The sequence below is a fragment of the Coturnix japonica genome, chromosome 4 (genome assembly GCF_001577835.2).
Source record: "Coturnix japonica isolate 7356 chromosome 4, Coturnix japonica 2.1, whole genome shotgun sequence".
In the NCBI taxonomy this organism is placed as follows: Eukaryota; Metazoa; Chordata; class Aves; order Galliformes; family Phasianidae; genus Coturnix; species Coturnix japonica.
Window position 1 is genome coordinate 49,345,620 of NC_029519.1, and position 24,710 is coordinate 49,370,329.

Genomic DNA, 24,710 nt, shown 5'->3' on the forward strand with positions numbered 1-24,710 from the left:
GCAAAGTCCCAAATGATGGGAAATACTCTGATATTTCTAAAATTTTAATGTCAAATACATTTCCTTAAAGCTATCTGCCCCATGACAGAAAACTCTGTAGAGGACTGCCCTGTGCAGCCTCTGTCAAGGTTACATTTAAAAATAAATTCTTTATGTAGCATTTACTGCCATGCAGAATCAACCATTCAACTATGAAGCACTGGGAAGGATTTTTGAGCTGAAGTCCTTATCCCTTACCTTTCTAACTACCTCTCAGCTTCTGAGACCCAGTCTAAGTTCCAGTCAATGGAAAAACAGAAAGGAAAGAAACTAGAAATGCTTGAGTAAAGCTGTTCAGAGGGAGCTTGCTGCTGCAGTTTTGAGTGTGCTGTAGCCACATGGCTAACAGGACAGCTACGATTCCAGGTTCTCAATCTGTGGCTAGGAGCAGGGTAGGAAAAACTCCTGACATTTCCATAACAATATAATTCAGTGCTTAGTTCTTGGCTGGGAGTTGGCATTACTGGTGTAACTAACACCTTCTCACACTGAGTACCTGGGGGCTGCATTTCCTCTAGGCCAGCAGTCCAGCAAGAAAGCCCCGCTTCCAGTCCTCACTGATCTTCTATCACAAATGACACAAACCTTTAAAGGAGATCTGGAGTTCATTTTCTACAGAATGAACTTCAAAAGAGATCCCAATGTTTTGTTTGTTTGTTTGTTTGGTTTGGTTTGGTTTGGTTTTTTTTTGGCCATGTTATTCTAATTAAAATCAAGATATGTTCTGCTAAAATCTAACACTGCTGTTCAAAAATGTGCCAGCTGATAACCAACTGCATATCTGCTCACCTGCTCTATCTGCATAGGGAGGGCACAGCCCTACTGTGAACCATCTTTTGTACAGACAAGCTGAGATAACATTTGAGTTGTCGTGCCCATGATTATTTTCTTGGTAACTTGACATTTTACTAATCTTTCAGGTTCTAAAAGCAAAATGTTAAAACTCAGGAAAAATATATAGTAGCAGATGGTAGGGACTGTTACTGTGAGTTTCTATCAGAGACAGAAAGAAGTAGGGGGGAGGAAGAGCCTGAAATTTTATTTCTAATGCTATTCTGTACACTGAAGGTAAGTTGGTGATATTTTCTTTATTTTACAATTGTTTTATGAAAAATCCACCTGGGGATGAGCTGTTATATAAACATGCTAGTAAAACCCATTTGGTAAATTCTTCCTCTGTTTATAAATAATTACTTACTCCATTTGTTATATTTCCACTGGTACTGTAAGGAAAATAAAACTGCTGGCTGTGTAATCACTATTATGTACACAGCTACAACGGAGTATTTCATTTTAGACTTTTTCTAGCTCACACATTGGGTTTAGGCAATTTATTTTACCAGAAATCAAATGTGAGAATTCAATATAGGATGAGAGATCCCTTTGTTCACCAGTAGTCCAAAACAGTCTCAGAAAGAGGCACTGTTACAATCCAAGGAACAGACAAAAGTTGCCATGAGAGTAAGACAGAGTTCTTCCAGTCCCAGCATATGACATATTTATAGTATAATGAAAGGAATACAAGGAATCGCATTACGTTGTCAATAAAGTCAGATCCTCGGGTGATTAATTAGCACGATCCCATTTAAGTTATTTCATTTTCACTTCTGATGAAACCTCTAAGCAAATATAAACTGCTATAATTGCCAATGTTATGTTATCGATCAGTACCTGAGAGGAACTTACTTAAATAAGAATTTAAGGGAAAATGTGCTCCAAGATCACCAAAGCAACAGTAGAAGCCAAGAGGACTGTTTCTGAATGAACATGGAAAAATATGAAAGTTCCTGCCTTTGTAAGGATGGCCTCCTTTCCTGACAACCAGAATGCGTAGCTCTTTTTTTAAATCACTTTTCATTCAGAAATTTCAACTTTGTTTACAAAGAAAACAGAGGCACAGACAGATGACAATGGGCTGTTAAAAGCTTTCAAGCTTTTGCTCAAGTAAATCAGCAGTAAAGCCAAGAATAAAACTCATATTGCCAGAACTTGCTTCCCATCTCCTTAGTCAGGAAACCATTCTTACTCCTGTTCTCAAATGCCTCTTCACATGAGTTCCCATTATAGCCTGTTACAGAGATGTCAGAAGTGTCAACTTGTCTTTGATAAACAGATGGTAGTAATTTCTTCAACATCAACAAAGTCTTCTATCCCAAACATCTCAGCTTATCAAATACATAAATCAAGAATGCTTTAATCTTGTTTCATGAAGAAGGAACTATTGTGTGTTTCTGCAGTCATGCCAACATATTTATGACCATTCTCCTGCTCAAGAGCTGCTAAAGAACTCAGACACTTGAAAAGCAAAACAGTTCATAACTGTTAATTTTACTTGTACTACAAAGATTTTAACTAAATTAGCAAGAAAGTAGACATAGGCTCACAGTGCTGAAGCATTAAGACACTAAACTTCAATTCAAAACCTTCTCCACATCAGTAACAAAAGGAAGAAAGACTGGCTGGAAAAATCACAACACTGAGCTCTTTTTTTTTCTTCAGAAAACAAATCTCTTTTCAGAACATTTACTTTGCTGTTGCACATACTATAAATGGAATCACTGAATAACAAATTTGTTTGCTTATTAAACCACACTTGCTCTTCATTAATAGCAAAGACTTCCTGAAAATTTAAAACAATTTGGTATTAAGTGTAATGTGAAAGCACACAAGTTAAGTACACGAAGCACCTTCATTGGTGCTTGGATGCAGAAGTAGCTTCTTTTAAAGCACTGTGCTTCAGCAATTCAACAATCACTACTTGAAATCTCCCATTTGTATTTTGAGGTTTGCCTTACCGTCTTCTGCATTCTGGTCCTTGGCTTTGAGGTGCTAACAAGGTGTTCAGAGACATGGACCAGCATAGCACAGACCAGAGACAAACTGTCTCTGGTTCTGACTTTTGTTCTGGCACTGCTGAGATTTACAGAAGAAAAGGAAGGAGGAGGGACATTCTGCCTAAGGAAGGGAGAGAGCAGTGAGGGAGAAGCAGGGATCCACAAGAAACATCAAATCAGTGTGATAAGAAGCTGAAAGTGAGCCCCAGTGATGCGGTGACAGCAACCATTGAGGAGCTATGGCAGTGAAGGCAGCAGCAAGAATCTGGAGTGTATGAAGGCAATGGAAGGTAGCACAGCAAGGAGAAACATAAGGCAGTGTCAATAAGGGTCCATCCCACGTGGCTGAGAATCATTATTTTATTAGACAGACTATTTTACTTCTGAGGAAAAATGTTTCCCTCAAGATACATTATGTATTTTAGAACATCATTAAAATTCAATGTCTATTCTTTCTGGATTTCCAAGATTATCATTCTGACACCCATTACCATAAACATTTAATCTATGCAGCAGAAAGAATAATTGCTTTGGGTATACTGGGTTTATCTGAAAAATATTTTGAATACCCTTCAGACAAAAGGAGAAGAATGATGACATTTCTCTGTGCATTCTATCAACTGAGCTGGGCTACAGAGGGCAAGAGAGAAAAACCAAAACAAAAAAAATCTTCAGGCCTTTCCAGCAAAGTGTTCAGCTGCCAGAGACCATAAATTATAAACAGACCCTAAACTATGTGTGGAAAGGATACTGCTCTATAGTTTGGCAGAAGCAAGACACCCAATAGGACACAATCCAGCAGAGTTTGCTGAAACAAAGCTCAAGTGATAATAATGATGTTGAAGTTCATAACATAGCAGATTCTATGCCTGTTATTTTATATAACTATGCCTGTTATTTTGTACGGAATATTAAAAATTAGGGAAATAATGTTTCTTAAGATGCAGTGACTTAAAGAAAAAATATTCCTTGCATTACAAATTTTTGATTTTAGATTTTGAAAGGTCTACCCTTAAATATAGCAATCCCTTAAAAATAGGACAACTTAATTAACAGTTTGGAAGCACCATACGCCAGCAAGACGACTGTTTACAGAGGACCATGGCAGAACTTAAAACTAAAAATATGTGCAAAAAATCTTTGGAGAAGACTTTAAGTCTTATTATTTAAAAATCGGTATGTTTTAATGACAGCTAGCTTATATCTTCAGCAATTCCATTTTTAAATTCTCTGTTAGAGAGAGTGCCTTAGAGCCCAGGTGTTTAATGTGGAGGACAGGCAAAGCTGTCACTGATTGCATTAGCTGTGACTGTACTCCAACCGTCCATCTACGGATCTTAACAGGTTTCCTATAGCATTAAGGACCGCACTAAACAAGTAAGAAAGTTGGTGCAAATCTTTTCAATATATTCAATAAGCACCACTAACTCAGCAACCCAGCTGCTCTTCAAAGTATTAATAAGATGAAATAGAAGGCTGAAGCCTGATGATGTGCAGCTTGGTTTTTTCAGTATCCAGTATGAGACACAGTGAATTTGATTTTCAAAAAATTCAGGAGAAAACCTACAGCTTCTATGCAAAGATTCTGTTAGGCTGTAACACCTATGCTTATAAACTGTATGCAAACATGCAATCCTGATTACCAGAGATAGGGACCTGAATTTGATATGCTCTAAAGAACACTAAAAGCAAACAAACAAACCAAGTAGTCACTTCTGACACAAGTCATTTGAGACAACATTTTCCAAAGTTTTCCATAAGAACACAATTTTACTGTTGCTGGAACCTCCTTTGGGTATTTTTTGTATCATGTAAATAACAATCTTGATGATGGCCCAATTACACATTTCAAAGTAATTAGGCTCTTTCATCCAGATGTATCATGTGTACAATGAAGAGATTTAAGTTATACCTTTGACTAAGTTCTATCACCAGCTTCTCACTTCTTGGAGGTTGAGATAGCAGCTAATGAGAATAAGCTCATTATGACAAGGTAAATGGAAGGTTTTAAATACACGGTGCCAATAGTATTTAATAAAGTAATGTAATTATCACGCTGTTTTCAGGATTCTGTATGGGATTCTGCAATTAGTAGCTCTTAATTAAACTGTACTTTGATGAAAGAGGCGACCATCACTGAACAGCTAAACGATCTCATTAGCTTACAGTTAACTGAAATGAAGCCCTGCATTTCTTTTAATTAAAGGTCAAAAAACCTAGGCCAGTTGACATAGAACTAAGGCTTTAGCCTTCACTGCTGCCACCAGACACAGCAATCAGCGTCTGACTGGAGGAGGGCTGCTCCCCAAATAGAGCTGTGCTTCACAGTGTGGACTGGCCATCATGTTCTATATGGCAAAATATGTGCACTCCTATTCATCATGCACTGCCTGGTTCAGCTGCTAGAGGCCCCTTTACCCCCAACACGTGGTTCTGTACAGACACTGGATTATGAAAATATCCAAAAGATTCAATACTGGAAGAATTTCCAGGCTTCATCTCTCAGCAGAAGGGATAGCAGTGGCCTCACAGAGCAGCAGCTATCATTACATCCACCCCATTCACATGCATCTGTCAGTGGCTGTAGCCAAAATGACAGTGATTTTAGAGATGCAAGTTAGATTTCAGACCCACCTTTTCACTCACTGCTGGCACACAAAGCAAGTAATTTGTGTCATAAAACTTTTTTTCTAACACAGATTTGTCCCCAAAACCTACTCTTACCATTCAGTAGTCTGGATTTCACCCCTGGGACTTATCTGCCCTTTTGGTTCCAAAAGCCCCACCTTCCTTTTCCACCATGTCGCCACCCCCGCCATTCCTATCTAGACAAATAAGAGATGGCCTGTGCTATCACTAGCTTTCAGACATAGACTGACATGCCAGGGGCACATCAAAGCGAAGGGATAAAAGCAGAGCTCACTGAGTCCTGTTTTAGAACATGCATTGATCTACACATGTCTTATTCCACTGATTTCCTGGCATCTAGAAGGACTCCAACCATCTTTGAGAACTCTCTATATCTATCAAGTTGGAATGAAACTGGCCCGTAGGTTCAGAAGTTGTTGGGTTGATTGACTGACAAAGGCAAACAGAGCCATTATAAATGCATGATGTTTTCTGGAAAGGAAAGTTAAAGTGTGGTATCACTGCTGTGTACATCAGATACCAACTATCTGTGAATATGGCCTTTGAACAAGCTAAAATCTGATTTATTTTGTCAGCATTAGTATTCTCTGAACCTCAGTGTTAGACCCTGGATAAACATGGATTGAACTGCCTCCTAAGTTGAAAAGCTTGGGCTTCTTCAGTAGAATTTTAAATAAACAAGATTTTGAAAGGTTGGCCAAATTATATTGACAATCACAGTGCAACAGTGAGTGGTATTTATCTATTTTTCTACAGCGTACAAATTTTAAAGCATTTAAAATTTTACAAGACTTTTCCAGTAATTAGAGTGGTTACTAACACTAGCTACGATTACCAAATAAATTTGTTATGTGTTCAAAGTAACACTCAAATCATGGGCTAAGGAAGAACATGCTGCAATTTAGGTAGCTTGAAAACTAATACTGGACATTGCATGCTGTTACCAGACAAAAAGAGATGTTACACTTTTTTTTCCCCTTAAGGGTTTTAGACAAGCACAATAATATTGGTGCTAATACTTAGTTTAACACCTTAGAGAACAAATAAAATAAAGCACAAATAAATGAAGACTTGCTCTCTCTTAATTCAGATAAACATCCTGTTGCTCGCCCTATACAAACAAGTGTAGCAGAGCTACCACACCACTGTCATGCAGAAGAAATGAACCATACCATGGGCTGGGCAGCATGCAGATGTTACAGTGTACTCAGAAATTTATTTCTTGTTTCTCCCCAACTGCAGCAAATAGATGTCCAAGCTTCTCTTCCTGTCTTGCCTATGTAAAAATTCTTATCTACTCACCTGTCCATCTCCCTCCCTTGTCTTGGATGAGCTGATGTGTAAAGGTCGCCCTCCCCCCCCCCCCAATCTTTATTAGTAGCTTCCAAGTTACTGAGTGAACTTCCTCTGTTAAATCAGCCCTTGCATCAAATAATTGGTAGAAAATGAAAAAAAAAACAAACAAAAAAACAGGCAAGGAAGGCTGGCACAAAAGAGCTGACATGAAACTCAGGGCTTGAGTTATGATTATATGTCGTCAACACAGAGAAGACTTAAGAACTTAAAATAGGGTAATCAAAATTTGGACAGCTTCATTGACTCCTACATAGCACCTGGTCTAGGAGAAATACTTCAGCAGAGGAAATAAAAAGAAAAAAAAAATAATCAAGATTTTGTGTGAAACATGGGACAACTGGTAAGAGAAACACGGGGGGATTATTTAGTTTGAACAGTTAATACATCTCTTCCAGTTTTGCACAACTGCTCTCATTCCTAAAGGGCAAGATTACAGAAACTACATGTAGGTAGGTAAACACCCCCAAATGACTAAATTCTACACCTAGGGAACTCAAACTGACATATAGGGATCCAAAGTGAGCTTTGCATTTCATTACACTGTAAGAGAGAGTACATCTTAGTACCAATTCCCCGCCAACGTTACATTGCTTCCATATTTCATCCTCTCTTGCTGAATTTAATTTTTAAAGACTTACATAATCCTTCCTGCTCCTTTCAGATACTACCCTCTGTTCAACTACATAAAACACATGCTATTATAAGGAACCACTGGCTGTTCAGCCAAATATCTCAGTACCTTACATCAAGTAATTCTTGTCCACCTTCACTGCTTACAGTCTCCAAACACCTGCAGCATATTGCTTTTTGGTAATGCTTTGGTCACCATTACTTGCCAAGTTCCCTGGTCTTTATTTTTCTAGCCCTAGCTCAGACATTTCCTGATTGTCCTGGTGTCTCTGTCTAAGTAGTCCCTAGATGTTTCTAATTAAGTGCAGCAGAACTGAATGCAACATTCTAGAAACCTCTTTGGTTTCTAGATGAAAGATGAAATACTTTCCTACTGTAAAATATTATTATTTATTTTCACTATAAAAGTACATTCTAAGGAGCAATACTAAATTATCCCAAAGGCTGCAAAGCACGAGAAGGAATCTCCTATTTATTTATTTTTAAATCGATCATAAGGATTTTATGCTTTGTTGAACATGATTTTTAATGAGGAAGTATCACTTTTATCTTGTGTTATCTTATATGCAAAAAGATCAGTCACACTGAAATCTGTAAGGAAAAGTAAACTAGAATTGTACGGAAATACAGCACTGCTATTCCATAAAGGATTACAAACATACGGTCAACCTACTGAATTTCTTTCACTTTGTTCTGTAAGCATGACCATGCAGATTAAACCCTGCTGTGGCACTGACATCTTCCAGACTAGATGGGAGAGAAGGATGGACACTTTCCATGCAACTGCTCTCGTGAGAGCAGCTACTCAATAACTGTCCCACTTCTACCTCTCCTTTTTCTGTTCTAGCCATATTGTGCCTTCTTGATATGACTGAAAATCTGCGAAGATGTCAGAGCCAATCTTGATATGTTCTACAGTTAATTGCTTTGATTTCTATAACTGTCTGCTCAGCATTTCAATCTGTTGCCTGTGAAAATTTTATTCCATTCTATTAGCAGGAGGAATTGGACAGCAAGCTTGTCATTTGAAAAGGCCCAGAATAATTCTTTTACCAGCCGCACGTATGGCGATGAATCTGTACAGCTGTAGTTGCATTGTTATTATTTTATTAACAAAGTGCTTCTCACAGCATGCCTGCAGCATTCCGAGAGACTTAATAAAGAAAGTTGCAAACAGAACAAAAAGAATTCTCTCAGACCTGAGAGCCTGCAGTGTGTATGGAAGGACAGGGCCAAAGAGGGCTACACTGCCAGTAGGCTGGAAAGCAGTTCCAGCACACAGCCAGTCCTGAATTAGGATGCCACACATGCCACAGAATGTTAGAATCTTGCCTCAGGTCTAGTACATTAACGCACAGAAGGTACTTACTGAGCTTTGATGTCCCTCAACTTCCCTTTTTCTTTTGCTCTCAAAATGTTGTTATTCACTGTACAACAGACAGCTTTGAAAGTACTGATCTTGAAACTCTGAAAAGGCTTTTTCAGCAGAAGTGAATTATCCAGCTGATTTGAATGTCTTACATTGCATACTAAGGTTTCAATACGTCCTGACTCACATTTCACTTTGTAAGTTTTAGAATGGCAGGTTTTGCTTTCACAGCCATATGGATCAACCCAAACAGAGTTGAGCTTAGGTTATGTTGACTATATTCAAAGCAAAGTGTGCAGAATTACATGCATTCTCATCTCATCCATGAAAATATTCACATTCATTCTTAAATTGCAAGTTTCTGAGAAAAGGAAAGGAGACAGAACTTGCTTACTACATGGCTGTGAGCCAAAAATGATCACTCAAGTATGGCATGCTGTGTGGACATAAGCATTTGGTGTGGATTTCTTTGTAAGCGAAGACTTACGTTTAAGTATAAAGACACCTCTGCATAACAAACTTAGCCAAGGGAAAAGTAGAAGCATTGCTAGAAAGAGTTCAGCTATATGAACATAACTCCTTAATGTATTAGTGATTAACATAACTTAATATAATTAATAACTACTTAATACTGAAATAGAATAGCTAAACCACTCTCACAGTGAACAATTCCATCAATAACAGCAACGAAAATACAAAAGGCAGACACCACTGGTAAGAGAATTCATTTAGCCTACGGATATCAAAGTGCTCACCACACTACAGAGAAAAAGAATTAAAAATGAAAAAGATTTCCTTAACTGCTATAACATATATGCAGCTGCATCCATGCTGCACACCTACTGATTTGGGAAATCAACAGTAGATTCATAGATGTAATTTCTTTGGTAAGGCAGGAAGTGTGCTAATTATAAAAGCCGTGAAGTTACATCAACACCAAAAGCGCAGTATTTTTTTCAGCTGCGTCCAACAGTTAAACTGCAAGACCTGTGACACAGGTAAGCAAAGAAACAGTCACTTAGTAGAGATATGGGCTGGGAATGCAGTACTTTTCCCCCTTAAATGTGCTAAGAGTGGTTTAACCTCCATGTGAGAAAATAATGGGATCAATAACAACCTTGTTCTGAGAATGCTAATAAGCTTCCCAAACGGCAGCAAATCACTATGGGTGGAAGGAAACTCTCTTGCCATATGTCATGTGTGACAGTCCCCAGAGCATTTGCCTTCATTTGGTTATAAAAAGGGAGCTGTAATTCTTTTCTCTATTACTTCCATATGTCAGCTGCTGAAACTACAACACATTACTTAAAGTAACATTTCAGTGGAAGCATGTATGTATCTGAAAATTATCAAAAAATACCAAGAACTTCCTTTTTTTATTTTTTTTGTCTTTTAATTTTACTATTGGCGTTAGAAGCAAAAATTTTAGAAAGTATTGTGTAGAAACAATATCTGGGAACAGTTCAGCATGTGTAAGAAGCTCCACTGAGCAAACCAGACCGGTAAGATGACCGTGGTCAAACAAATGAGAAGTTATAGCAAGAAATCCTTGGCTTCCTCTCCAGCAGTGGTGCTTTCTCCTCTGTCCTTTATTATAAATTACTCCTTTCCAGAAAAGAAAATGATTTTGCCTCAAGTCACTTTTTGAAAACCACATGTTCTCAGAGATAGCCTAAAAAAAACCCACGTGCGTTCAAGTAAAACAGTGACTGTAGAATATCTCAAAACTTCATTGGCCATATCCTGGGATTATTTAATTTATTTGTAAATGAGTATTTGGGCAAGTAGCTAAAGATGCAATTTGTGAGCCAGATCAAGTGAAAAATTATGCTTAGCCATTAATTCCTTCTTTTTTTATTTTTTTTTTCTCCTCTGTAGGTGCTCATACTTTTGTTAGAAAAATGATGCCCTATGAGGTGATATCAGTTTCATGTGGTACATTACAGATATCTTTAAATGGCTATAGATCCCCTGACCAGATATAAATGGCTGTTAAGAAAATGCATCCTTAAGGCAAAGCTCAGCTTTGCTGCTGAAGTGAACTGGAACATTGGGCACCAAGGAACTTGCTGGTAAAAGTAAGACAACTAGAAGGAAACACTGCATGTCATGCTTAACTAGAAGATGTTACTGGTAGGATGGGCCAGGGAGTGCATAACCAGTAGTCAAACTGGGGTAAAACAGCTTGAAACAAATAATTCTTACCAGCCCTTAAGATCACACAGGATTTACCAGACCGACAAGCAGTTTCTGCAGCCCCTTTGACAATAAGAAAAGCTGTAACTGTTTTCTGCCTTCCCTAACTTCTCCGGGCCGCAGCAGGATCATAGTTCACTTAGGAGTCTGCGTGGAAAAAACACTTTCAAGATTTAGGACTGCATGAAAACTTACAGTGTCACAAGCTTTTAAATTAAATAAATAATAGTAAAAAAAGTTACTTATTTTTTCAGTGCTGGTGAAAAAGGGGAAAAAGGAAATCTCCATATACAGCTTTATGATTAGTGACCTGCCTTGTCTTTTAGAGATATCTTTTGTCTTAACACTCCAGAGGACCATGCATTGAGCAGTTAAGTTTCATTGCAGCCAGTAAATACAAATGAGGATGTATGGGGAAGTATCACTGCCCTGACCCAACCCTCCCACATGGGGCACCTGCAAAGTGAAAAATGTTCTCCTCCAAACGTTCAAAACTTAAACAGAGTTCCTTTGGTATAGAAAATACTTAGCTTATTTGTATACCTGGTCCTAACAGAAGTAGGACAACAGATACACAGAATATTACCCACCTCAATGATACTTAAACTGTTTTGCTGAAGGCCTCAAAGGCTGCAGTGCACCAGAAATGTGAGTGGTGTGAGTGGTACAATTCTGATGATTCTCACAGGTTCAGTGGGGCTAAGGACAACCACATTGGACTGCTTTTTTTCTGAAGAAACTCCTGAACACCATCACCAAAATAAGCCAACAAGCCATGAATTCCAGCAAACAATGAACCAACAAGAGACACCAAATTCACAGGAAGAATGAAATTTGGTTTCGTTATAACAGATAAAGCACTACAACTGAAAGCTTCCTCTCGCTTGATGCACCAACATGAATGGACTCCAAGATAGAAAGAATATCTGGAGGTCAATCGGTGCTTACTTTCTTTCACATTTTTAATGCAATGTTCCTTAGATACACAGCACCCTTTTCACAGCTGCTGCACCTGAGAAATTCTGTATAATTAAACAGAACAGTTTAATTCCAACTGGTGGGAATGGGTCAACGCAGTTACCCTACTGGGAAAAGAATCACAGAATCACAGAATTATCAAGGTTGGAAAAGACCTAGAAGATCATCTAGTCCAACCATTACCAATACTTCCTGGCTAAATCATATTCCTCAGTGCCACATCCAAGCGTTTCTTGAACACTCCCAAATATGAAAATGAAATATGAAATATTTCATTTGAAATATTGAAATTTGAATGAAATATGGCTTTGCAGTTCTTAGGGAACATGCCAGCACTGCTGTTTGACATTCAAGCTCTATTTAGGGATTTCATTCTGAGGACACATGATTACTAAGCAAGCTTTGTGTCTTCTTGCACTTAGTACCGCAATAAGCTGTACAGTCAGTGCCAAGCCTATTCCATTGGGTTTAGCTGTTTCTATCTTATGCAGGTGCAGGGTGGGAGGAGCAAACACACCTAGAATCCTCCAGTGCTGCCCAGCTTAATCCCAGAAGTGGCACACTCAGACCTAACTATCCTCATTCCTGTCACTTCTGTGCAGCCTCCATTTTCTTCTATACCTATCATTTCTTTACTGATAACTTGCTGTGCGATCCTATAGATAAAGAAACAATTAACTTCATTAGGCTTTCTACTGTGACAGAACTGCCCTGTGCCTTGGCAGTTCAGGCTTTCTGGCACATTCTAGCCACTCAGCTTCAACACACAATATACAGAAGTTTCTCTGAAGGAAATATATAGGTCAATCCTAAGCAAGAGGAGTTGAAAAGATATGGCCTTGTATTTTTAAAACTGAAAAGCATACCAGTGGAATGCTCTGCCACTGGAATCCCTGCTTTCTTTCTACATACGCTACACAGGAGAGAAAGACACTAAATGGGTTTTAAACAACAGTATCAATTTAAGCTATACTGATGAGGGAGGACAAATTTGCAGTGTAAGGATAACACAGTTACATATTAGAGGAGAAATCCCTGTTGCATTAGACAAGAGATGACCACTAAAGCACTGAGGAAATAGGATAATGAAGGCAAAATTGGATTTGGAACAAAAAATGAGGTTCATGTGACCAAGTGCAAATGTTTAGCCTTGATCTTAGTCACTCTAGGAGTATTTTGTGAGCAAAATATCGGCTTTTAAGGTGCAATTAACTTAATCAGTGTCTGCCTAAAGACCATCTTTTTCTCTGTGTTGTCTATTGTGGGAAGACAGAGGACTAGCTCTGATAGAGATGTGTACCTTATAAAACTCAAAATCTGGGCAAGATGTCAGACTGTGAGTGACGGAGGCTAAAATTCTACGAATTGACTCTTTTTGGCTACATCTTCTGTGCTATCAGTACACCATTTGGCACAGATGATATGAAAGAGAATCACTAGCTGGAATGCTCTTGCAGTCCAATTCCTCACCAAGTCTAATAGCAAAAAACATTGCAAGTTCAAGATTCTTTTCCCAAATGTGTGTCTCCTAATTGATGTATTGCCTCAGTACTCATAAAAGAGAAAGAAACTACATTCCTCTCAAGAATGCATATGGTTAATATGAAAGCTTTTCCGTGGCAATTACAGAAGACAATAAGAAAACACAAGAAGTATCTATCACATTATGTTCAAGTGTTAGCATGATTCCATTTGTGAATATGTTGCGTGACCAAAGATGCTCATTTAGGCCAGACTCTTCCCAAATAGTATGAACACCATAGATCCAAACCTGAGCACGTGCAGGAATTAAAGGGGTAAAAAAAAAAAATAAATTAGGCTTGCATGAAGAAAGTGTAGAGATTACCAGACTTCAGTTTAAATTACCTCTTTTGAAAAATACAAAGTATCCCACAGTGCAAAGTTCACACAGCTAATGATTTGAAAGAATAAAAAATCACAGTGTTCTGATTTTTCATTCTGAAAGCATGATCAGCTCCCAAGGAAATACATAAATTGATGGAATGGGGAAAAGAAAGAAATGGTTGACCAACTCATGCATATTGCACTGTAACCCACCAGTACTGGACAGTAAGTAAAAAATAAAAAAGTCATATTTAATTTCCCTCCTAATATCACATGGCTTTTTCAATACTTTATAGTCTGAAAAAAAAAAAATAAAAAAAATTAAAAGTAATGGTGACCAAAAAAAAAAAAAAAAAAGATTATATTAAATTACTAGACTGTCAGCTGGGACAATCTTGGTCTATTAAGATAAACTTCTTTGCAGATATTTAGATAGATTGTCTGTCTGTTTCAAAGAATTATTTGGACTGCACAGAATAAAAGGCACAAAGAAAAAATCTAACACTGTCACAGCATAATACTCTCTCCCACTAGACAGATATTAAGAGAGAAAAACAGTTACTGAAAAATGAATGCTGAGATGACATTGCTACACTTATATTCAATGTGGGAGGCAATTAGACTACAAAAATGTTCTCTTCTGTTATTCCTAATGTATCAGAGAATGATAAAATAAATAAAGATGAAAATGGATGATTACCATTGATGCACAATGGCAGCTACTCAGTATGGCACAAGGGAGAAAAGTTTTATTTATCCAGATTTTGTAAAGTGACTGTCAAATCAGTAACAATCAGGAAACCTAAAAATCTGAAGTACGGTTTCAAGGCTTTGTGGTTACTTATTTATTTTTTTTAATATAAAAGCTGTATTCAACAATCCATTTATTAGTTTTATAGGACTTCTAAATATCTTTGGACAAGATTTATATATGAGGGCTCTCAACACTTGTATTTCTGGCACCACAGATACTCCAGCTGAAGCACCACCACTCTGCCTAATTTTTAGAGATGCAGCAGGCACTCTTTGTAGAGGGGCTGCTTTTGACTTGAACTCTTTCGAGGTCAATATATACTACTGATAAAAAAAAATTTAAAAAAAAATACCACTTAACCTTATGACAGCAATTTTCAGATATTCTCAGCTCCAGTTCACAAAATTCAAAGAGAGCAGCTTAGCCTATAAAAAAGAATAAGATATTCTTTTGAAAACCTGACCTTACTTGAAATTAGAATATCCCTCCTTGGAGATCTTCCAAACCAGATGGATATGGGCAGCCCACTCTGGATGGTCTTGCTTGAGCAGGGGTTGGGCCAGATGGACCCAGAGGGGTCAGTGCTGAATCACTGATGAGTTACAGGTTTTGTATAACATCCACAACAACTCTCCAGCTTCTAAACTTTGCCTTATCCGGGGAACAATGCTAACCAAACAGCTATTCTGGAGATTAGAAGCTTTCTGAGATGGTTTAAATTGCTTTGCATTAATTAATGGAGTGTATGAAGAACCATCCACCTTGCATTCAGTAAGTTCAGTCTTAAAAGATGTGACTGCATTCAGAAAATATTAGATAGGAAACACGCTAAACAAAAATGAAACCAAAAACATGATATCCAATTTTTTACTCCCGGTATTTATAATATAACCTTAGCAGAAACAAGACAATCTTGGAATTACACAAACTTTTCATTTAGTAACCGTTCTTTACACTCAATTCTGTCATGGCCAATGCAACAGAACCCAGTAAATCACTGCTATCTAATGGAGTGTCAGTTATGCAAAATACACTATACAATAACAGATTCTCAACTACTGCAAATTGATTTTATTTCATTCCTCCCACATGTCAATGTGCCACAGAGGGTAATTCCTTTGATATTAATAGTAATGAAGATGCATCGCACCTGACAGCCCTAACAACACGTTTAATAAAACGTTTTAACTTTTAAGTAGATGAAGAATCTGAAGGGAACGCTTTCACATTCCACTTTTTCAGAGCAAAGTTCAATATAACTTTTAAGTAGGATAATTTCATTTATTTCTACTTTGATACTATTTCTGTTTAATTTGACAGTTTCACTTTGGAAAGATAACATTCTGACATAGTGCAAATTATTCTCTCAAAACAACACAGTTCATCCTTTTGAATTGGCTTTAATCTAATTTGCCTCAATAGCTGCTGGTTTCTAGGAAGTAATTCTGGCAATTTTTCATTTTAGGATAAGTTAGGATGATTATCTTCAGGTGCCATTCACAGAGATAAAATTTGAAACATAATATTTCAAATTGCTACCATACAACTTAGAGGGAGGTCTATTTAGGCTTTATTGAATTGTTAATAGAAACCTCTCCCGCAGAACAACAGAGTTTTGCCATTGATGTGAGTCAGACATTACCTTATTCTTGCAATTTCGTTTTGCACACTGGATATCCTCAAAGCGTGCTTATCCACCTAGCTCAAATGTTGCCACCATGTTCCATACAGAAATTCACCCTTATTCTATTCCTATCCCATACTTTTTTTTTTTTTTTAAATAAACACCTACTTATCTAAGAAACATATCTGAGTCATAATTGCATACGCAAAGGAAGTTTCAGTGTATGATGTAATTTTAAAATAAATAGAAGTAACTACAAGTTCAAGTCTCTTGCTTAATAACACAGCATAACACAGGGCTGCTGCAATTTGACAAATATACTACCACTGGGGGGGGAGGGGGGGAAGGGGGGGGCGGGAATCACACACACAACAACCACCAAATTCTAGTTGATAATAATAAGACTATCATCTTCACAGAGTGCTATCATTGCCCAACCTTTCTCAGAACATCTTTCCATGACTAAAGTTTTCGCAGGAAATTTCCCCATGTTTCCAGAAGAAACCAGTCACCAGCATCTTATGGACTTCTAGCTCCTAGACTATTAGTTCTGCAGTTATCTCTATCTGCTCTGTCACAAGACTTCACAAAAAGAAAGGGAGGCATATAGCAAGAAATAACGTTATTCCTACTGACCCCAACGTACAACCTCACTTGAACAGCATGACAACAGAGTAAAAAAAGGACGTTTAGGAATGTCCAACTTGAAATGTTAAGGTAAGAACTTAACATTTTTAAGTGACTGAACAAGCTTCTGAGATGCAAATTAATACAACCTTGCTTGTAAGTAAGCGTCATAAAACTAAGATAAGAAAGGTGAAATGCTGCAGCCAGCTTTTGACAATTGAAATACATTTTAAACATTTCAGCTAATAATCCAATCTGTTCTTCAAAATATATGCTGACATTTCTTTTTGCTTCCCACTTGTAAGAATAGCAACAAGTACATTACATGCTAACAAATCTTGGGTCATGCTTAGAAGTCCTGTGCTGTTTCCAAGTAGTTCTAAAGTACACATTTAGGCAGAAGGTATCATCAGACTAGAGTTAAATACTCTGCAATTATTTAATTAGAACTGTGAGTGCTTGGGGACATAGAGAGAAATGAAAACATTGCCTGTCTTACCACCTTCATTTAACAGTTACTTAGCAACTAGTCATCTTTAATTTTCTTGTGAGAGACTATTTTCCATACATAGTACATAGAATATAATTCAGAGGTGCCCGCCAGTGAGACTATAGAACTTAGTTTCAGCAATCATTTTTGTTACTTGAGAGAAAACAAGTGATATTAACAAGTGACTCTTATTTTCTTATGTTTTCATTTAGTACCAGCCTGGAGGAGGAAAGAACTGCTACACCTTGAGTTAACAACTATTGAAAGCTGGTGTCAAATTGGCTTCTCTCTCAAGGCACAAAGAGTTTGCATCACTATTCTTAGTGATTTGTGTCCTTTCTGAGTTTCAACTGTTAATAACTGTTTGCTCTAATAATAATAATAAAGGCGTGATACTTTGCTGTAACAATGATTAGTTTCTGTACATACTTTACCTGTACATCATTGGCATTCATTCTTGTTCCTTCCTTCCCAACGAAGATGTCATCTATATCAACCAGAAGGTACCTATCCAAGGACAGTCTGAGCTTCTTTGCAGACAGAAAAGAGATGGCATCTATGAAAATCAGCTTGTGAAGCCAAAAATTCAAGTTATTGCCAAAAAGGACTCGTTGTATCCCATCGTGGAGACCCAGGTCATGAATTACTGTAGCATGCAGAGCACTTTTAGCAGCAGGTAGCAGAAGGTTTTCTGGTGTCTTCACTTTTGCAAATATCACTGGTTGGTAAGCTGTATGATTAATCTGGAAAACTGCCCAGTCATTTCCAAGCAAAGGACCTTTCTCAAGCTTAGAGGATTTAGTCACTTGGAGCAATGGGGAATAAGGGTTAATGCAACAGTCCTTAAGACCTAGATTGCTGTGGATGTGGAAAGGAAAGCCCTTCAACTGAAAGCTCTGTAAGCTGTTCTCATTGCCTTTGTAAAATCCAATAACCCCTACACCATATTCTATGCAGTACTTATCTAGAAGACCTCTGTTCCAAGAGTCCATATTCACATACTTTAGAATATTTTCATACACTATGAGAGCATATTTGCCCTTATTTTTGTCTATAAGCACTGGGAGGTCACCTTTTCCAGATGCAATTTCAATGTGATACTGAAATCTGCTAGATTCTAAAATGGTTATTATATCTTGGCCTAATGTTGAATATTGACTTTCCACAAACACCAGCACTACAAGATCTGTCCTCAGGGGATCGATAGGCTTCATGGTCTTCATCTCCATCAGCTTGTATGGAAACAGTGAAAGATCACCACATTCCACTTCTGAAGAGATTTCAGAAAGTTCATTTTCTTGTTTGTAGCCATTATACAGGTAGTATGCAGAAATAACAATGCTCACCATACAAAAAGTGGCCAGCAAAATAACCGTTCTTTGAAAATGTCTGTGAAGTTTCATGACAAAACTCATGTTGTATACTTGTCTTAGATTGATCTCAACAGCAGCATTAAAAACAAACACAGATTCTCAACAACTTGTTCCAGTCCTCTTAAATATTTATGTCACCATTGCAGCACACACATATATCTTCCACAAAGCTTTACAGAAGGTATAGTCTAGAAGAAAAGAAAATCAGAGATTTAATTGAGGCTCCACATTTGTGAAGTACTGTCACGTTTGAATTAATGGGTAACACAAATCATGCTGAAGAAAGGTTTAGAAGAAAACAATTCAAAGAACTGTGATCATTTCCTTCTGAAATTTTACATTAGTAGCATTACTTGTTCCTGCCCCCCATTATATCTAATTGTTTTATAAAATACAACTGCCACTCTGTATTTTGTAGTACTGCAACACCAAAATATCTCTGAAGCACAAGTAAAGAAGGTGCAGCTGGAAGAACCTCCACTTCAATCTAACAGAAATCAAACCTAACATTTCAAGAACCAAAAGACCTAGTCCAAGTGCCGAGCAAAAAAGGCCAGCAGGCTTCCCTTAGATGGCCCTTCCACAGGTTACCAGACCCACATGAAAGCGTCTCTAAATCTCACAGACTCCCTGCCTCAGAATATAATATAAAACAGGGCACACTCAGGAGACACTGAAATGCAAGATTCTGGCAGCAAAGAACTTATTGATTCTCTTAATTTGATTTCTTTCTTTTTAACCCAAAAAGAAAAGAACTACAAATAAACAACAGCTGATAACACAAACATTGAGGAAATTTCACAACCTTCCTATGTCCAGGCCAAGAACCTCGGGGAACATTATTCTACGTGATTAAGTGTATTCTATACTTTATTAATGCACTTCTGAATAAAGCTGGAGAATCTATAATTCAACATGCAGATTTTACACTCAGGTGTGCTACATATTGAAAATGACTCTTATTCTACATATAAACAGAACCACGCCTTTTCCCTGCAGCATTGAAATAATACAAATTACATTTCACTGCACCACATACTGTCCTTCTGTGTATTGTTGGAAGGACTTTGTATTTCTTTACATTAAATAAATAAATAAATAAATAAATAAAATAAAAACCCACAGAATAACCTGGCTCTTAAATTTGAGAAAAGAGTAATATATCAACAACTAACTTGGGAGGCAGATCACGCAGGGATATATTTATGCTCCAACTTGTACCTAAGGAAAGTAGTCACTTTCCAAGCCAGCAGTACAACTGCTCGCAAATTGTCTAATAATATACATGAAAGGTATGACAAACTTAAAATAATTAACTACTAGAATTACAAAGGAAGGTCAGCAGTAAATTGAAGAATATTACAAATACAGAACATGCCACTGTTACTTCACAATATAGTACATAATCTACATATAGGATGTGAATGCCAACAGGATAAACTACATGTGTAACATTAACACAGTCATTTCCTGAGTGCTTAATCCCTATATATTCAACTAAAAATAACAAAATAAAAAGCAGGGTTTAAAAAAGGAGTATTGTCAGTATCAAATATGAACTTTTCTATACAGTCTGACAGACAGTGATAATAAGTGAAATCTAGTCAACTCAGTAATAAAACATGGAACAAGTGATGATTAAAGAAACAGATTTTTGATCCTAAAGAAACTGAAATATATAGAAGATTAGTTACTAATCAGTAAACGAAAGTGGAAAAAATAACATCAAGTAAAATGAAACAACAGCCTGCCATGCACCTGGGCCACTCACCAGCTCCGCAGTTTAAGGTGAGGAGCTTTAATCAAGAAGGTGGCCTTTTACTCCACATTTTCAAAATAAGTTTTGTTTTGTTTTTTAATAAAGGGGAAAAAAGATGTACTTAACAGTACCTTCCGTGAAACTAAAAACATCCTGGAGACCGGTCCTTCCAGTGCCAGGTACATAATGAGCACAGAATAAAAGGAAGTGAATAAGAAAACAAGATAATACAAAAGACAGAAGAAACTACATGGCATCCTATCTATCAGGACAGAAAAACTGAGAGCCAAGAGTAAGAATATGTCAGCTCTCTCATTCATAATTAAGATTCCCTTTAAACCTGCGTATTACCAGATGAGCACATTCTGCTCTTCTCAACACCTATTTTACACAGGTACTATTTGATCAACCCTTCCTGCTGTCAGAGGACTTGCACCTGGCCTTAAATCTCACCTGCAGCTGGACAAAACCTCATACATAGCTTTTAGACAAGGGATTTGGCTTTCACACATGCACATTATTCATCATTAACCAAAAATAACATAATTTGTGCCTGTAGAAACTGGAGCCATACATTTGCAAATAAGCTTAATAATTTAAGATATTGAACGTAAATCTGAAAGAACCTTTAGAAGAGCTCAAATAACATTTTAGGTATTGAGATAGCTGATCTTTGTCATACTACATTCGAGAGCATTGACTTAGACAGCAGAAAAGATATATATGAACTGGAAGGAAGGCAGATGATAAACTAGAAGCTCTGTTTTACTTGAATGAGCAAAACTAGATTTTTAAGGCATGTTTCCAGACACATGATTTTCTGTTACGGGCGCAAAGGATTCTCAGTGAAAACTGCCTTCATTTTGCATCTCCAATGTAGCTGACTGGCTGCCAAAAAACTCATAATTTTAGCGGCCAAAATGAACGCTTACTGCATTCTGAGGAAAAATCATATACATGGCTGCCTTTCTTAAAAAAAAACAAACAACAAACAAACAAAAAAAACAAAACAAAAAAAAAAAACAAAAAAACACACAACCTGCCTTGTTTAGCCTTACAAAGAGCTTCAGGTCTGGTTTACAAGTAGAGAGACACGAACCTGCAAGACGGAATTCTTACTGACCAAAGTACCATTGCTTCCTTGAGTCACAGTCAGCCACCATTCAACATACTGTTGGAGGCCTGTTTGCTTCCTCTTCCCCAGGCTGATCTGACAGAGCCCTGGAGTACTCCTGTTTTTATGACAGGAACCATTCAAGTCAGATGAGCTGGAAGCTCCCAGCTGTGTGATTCTGATGTCTCTCTCTTCACCAGCTTTGGCTCCTATCTTGCCATCTGAATGTGATAATACTGAAGGAATTTTTCCTGGAGCAGGAAAAATTCAGTGACCTGAAGCAGCTGTAGGCACAGATGTTTGCACAAGATATTACAGAAGGGCTGCAACTCAAGGGCTGATAAAGGAAGAAGCAAGAACACTTGAATTATTTGCAGCAAAGATGTCCTAATGTGGTTCCATGGAGCAGAAAATCTGGGGCCAGCCTAGAGAGCTGTGTTTTCCTAAAGGAAAGCCCATGACATTTTATTCTTAGCTCCTAATTGCAGGTACCTCCTGAGGTACAGAGTGCAGTTGCAAGAAGGAGTGGATAGAAACGCTAAGGCAGATGCAAAGCTTCACACTGAGGAAATCTTTGAGACCCAGCAGGATCACAGCCAAACCTGGCATCCTCACCACTGAAAAAAAAGGAAGGAAGGAAGAGGAATGAAACAGAATAAGACAAGTTTTAAATGCATGTTCTCTTGAATCAGCTTGATGCTTATGTAAGATTTTGCTTATTTAAAGCCTGCTTTGCATGGCAAGAGTTCAAAAGAACACAGAAGAAAAGGAAAGGGAACATACGTTTAATAATACCAGAGCAGTTTCAAAGCCTTGACAAGTTACAGCTGTTTTCCTACAGGAACAGTCTCATTTTACTCTGAACAAAGTTATTTGCTAGATATTCCACTGGATTCTTACAGCCTAAAACACTGTGCACTGGACGTGACAGAGGTACAGAGATCTCCTGGCTGCATTGCTCACCCCACACTGCATTACTTACCACAACTACAGTGAGCTTTGTCACAGCCTGAGTCACAGCTTAAGGGCAAATGGTCCCTTTCCATTATTACTGCCAACAGAACATATCGACAGAGGGCACTGTTTAGAACAGAGCAAGGAAGCTCTCTGAAGCGGTATTTCAGAACAGGGTAGTCCTTATGGAATCTTATTTTCAAGAGAAAAGAAAGTAATATTTAACAAAAGAACTAAAAAGTCATGACAGTTTGATCTCCAATATTTTGGAATTATTATTTTTGACCTGTTACAATAGTTGTGCATTTTTTATGCCATCATCTGAAAATTGAGACCAGTGGCTTTCATTTACATTGTCCCAAGCGTACAGTATCAAAATGTCACCTTAATGTGAAAAGCAGTGATAAAAATTGCTTGAACAAACTTAGAAGTTTGTTTTTAACTTGTGGAGTCTGCGCAGGACAAGCTCTTGCTGAGAGAAAGCTGAGTCATGTAATAAAATGTTGCATTTTATTCTGAATGCAGCAAAGCTCAACATCATTCTCTTCTATTGCAGAAGTGATTTCTGCAACTTCAGAACTGTTCTCACAAAAATCTTATAGGCCCAGGAAATAAATATCACCTTAATAACAAGATATACAGTCATCACACACGCTGCTGGGCAGTCACAGTCATGTATACCTTCTGCCAACCAGGATGAAAGAGAGAGGTTAGAATACAGATTTTGAACTTTGTGGTTTCTCCTTTCTCCTAATTCACTAATAAGATAAAACTGACGACAGAACAAACACCGTGATGAAGTCATATGGCTCTGGTCAGTTCCTGCCATTTGTAGCTGTCTGGAGTTTATTGCTTTGCTAACTACAAACGACTGCATCCCTGGCTTCTATAAATCATTTCAGCACAATAACCCTATTGCAAATATTCAAGACAAAGCTAGCTGGGGATTTCACCTATTAAGGAGGTACAGTGCTGTTCTCTAGTGAGCACTCTCTTTTCTTTTTTTGTATCTCCTGGCAGCAAAACCAAGAGAATATGAAAGCAACTTCACCAGAAGTCTTTGCACTTGGTGAGGAGCCCCATCCTTGGGCTCAGACTGATGCACAGAGTGTGAGGACCTGCGCTGTGCGAGCGCCATGGCAACACTGTGAACACCATGCCCTCACTGGCAGATTTCTGCACTATGACTCCACGGCATGCCCAGCACGCACTGCAGTACGGGCTTTGTACCACTGCCTTGTCTGAGCAGCACAAACAGGCTGTTTTCTGGACTAAGGAGCTCTAAGATACATAGTTCTTGCCATCCAATTTTCAGAACTAATTTTTTATTTTTTTTTTAAATTTATTTGTTTAACAAGCAAACAAGAAAGCCAACAACTACAGGTATCCATATACAAACAAACATGGAAAACTGCTTTAAGTATCATACTGTAAAAATATTTATGTGTCGAAGTTGTGTCATGAACATCAGTACAACTTAAAACTAAAAGAAATGTTTTGCTTTCTCTCAGTAGATTGAAAACTATCAAGATTAAACCTGTGGGCTCAGCAAAAAAATGGCTAAAAGCAAATTGAGAGCATTTTCTCTTTTAAGTTTTCTAAAGCCCAATATGAAAATCTGGTTTAATTTTACCTCAGACCTATGCAAAAGCAACTATACATTGTGACCTCTGCTTAACAGCAATGAAGTTGTGTCACATTTATATACAAAGGTAAAACAAAACCCTCACAAACTGTTTCGGGGTAAAGAAAATCCTTTCATTCACAAAGTGCTGTGAGTTCAGATTCATTAGCCAACAGTCTTGTTCAGTTATTACATCTGTTTGCCTTGCTATACCTGTACCTATTTTTCCATCTGCCTCCTGTGATAACCCTCATCATTATGTTCTGTGCCTGTTCTTTACCAAAGTGACTCCTCAGCAGCAGTAACAACACAATCCTCAATGTCTTGAATGAGGGATGAGTCCTATATGAAGAACAGACATATTGTTCAGCACGTTGATATGGGCATTCCAGCTTATAGCCATTAGAACGTTATTTAATTCCTTCGAGCAGAAAATCCTGCTTTGGACAGCTACTACAAAATGTAACCCTCAGGAAATATTCCCAGTCACTGTAT

The 24,710-nt window shown here is 37.7% G+C and overlaps 1 protein-coding gene across 4 annotated transcripts in view; it reads right to left on the reverse strand.

Moving 5' to 3' along the window:
* LOC107313570 (bifunctional heparan sulfate N-deacetylase/N-sulfotransferase 3) overlaps positions 1-24,710 on the reverse strand; it is a 66,520-nt gene that overhangs the window by 40,185 nt on the left and 1,625 nt on the right. For 3 of the 4 annotated variants that reach the window (XM_015861926.2, XM_015861923.2, XM_015861924.2), the window contains exon 2: positions 17,826-18,952. In XM_015861926.2, the coding sequence (XP_015717412.1) occupies positions 17,826-18,806 (981 nt within the window). In that variant the 5' untranslated portion in view covers positions 18,807-18,952. Of the gene's footprint in view, positions 1-17,825; positions 18,953-21,622; positions 21,821-24,710 lie in introns of those variants that run through there. The other variant, XM_015861925.2, reaches the window with a different exon arrangement.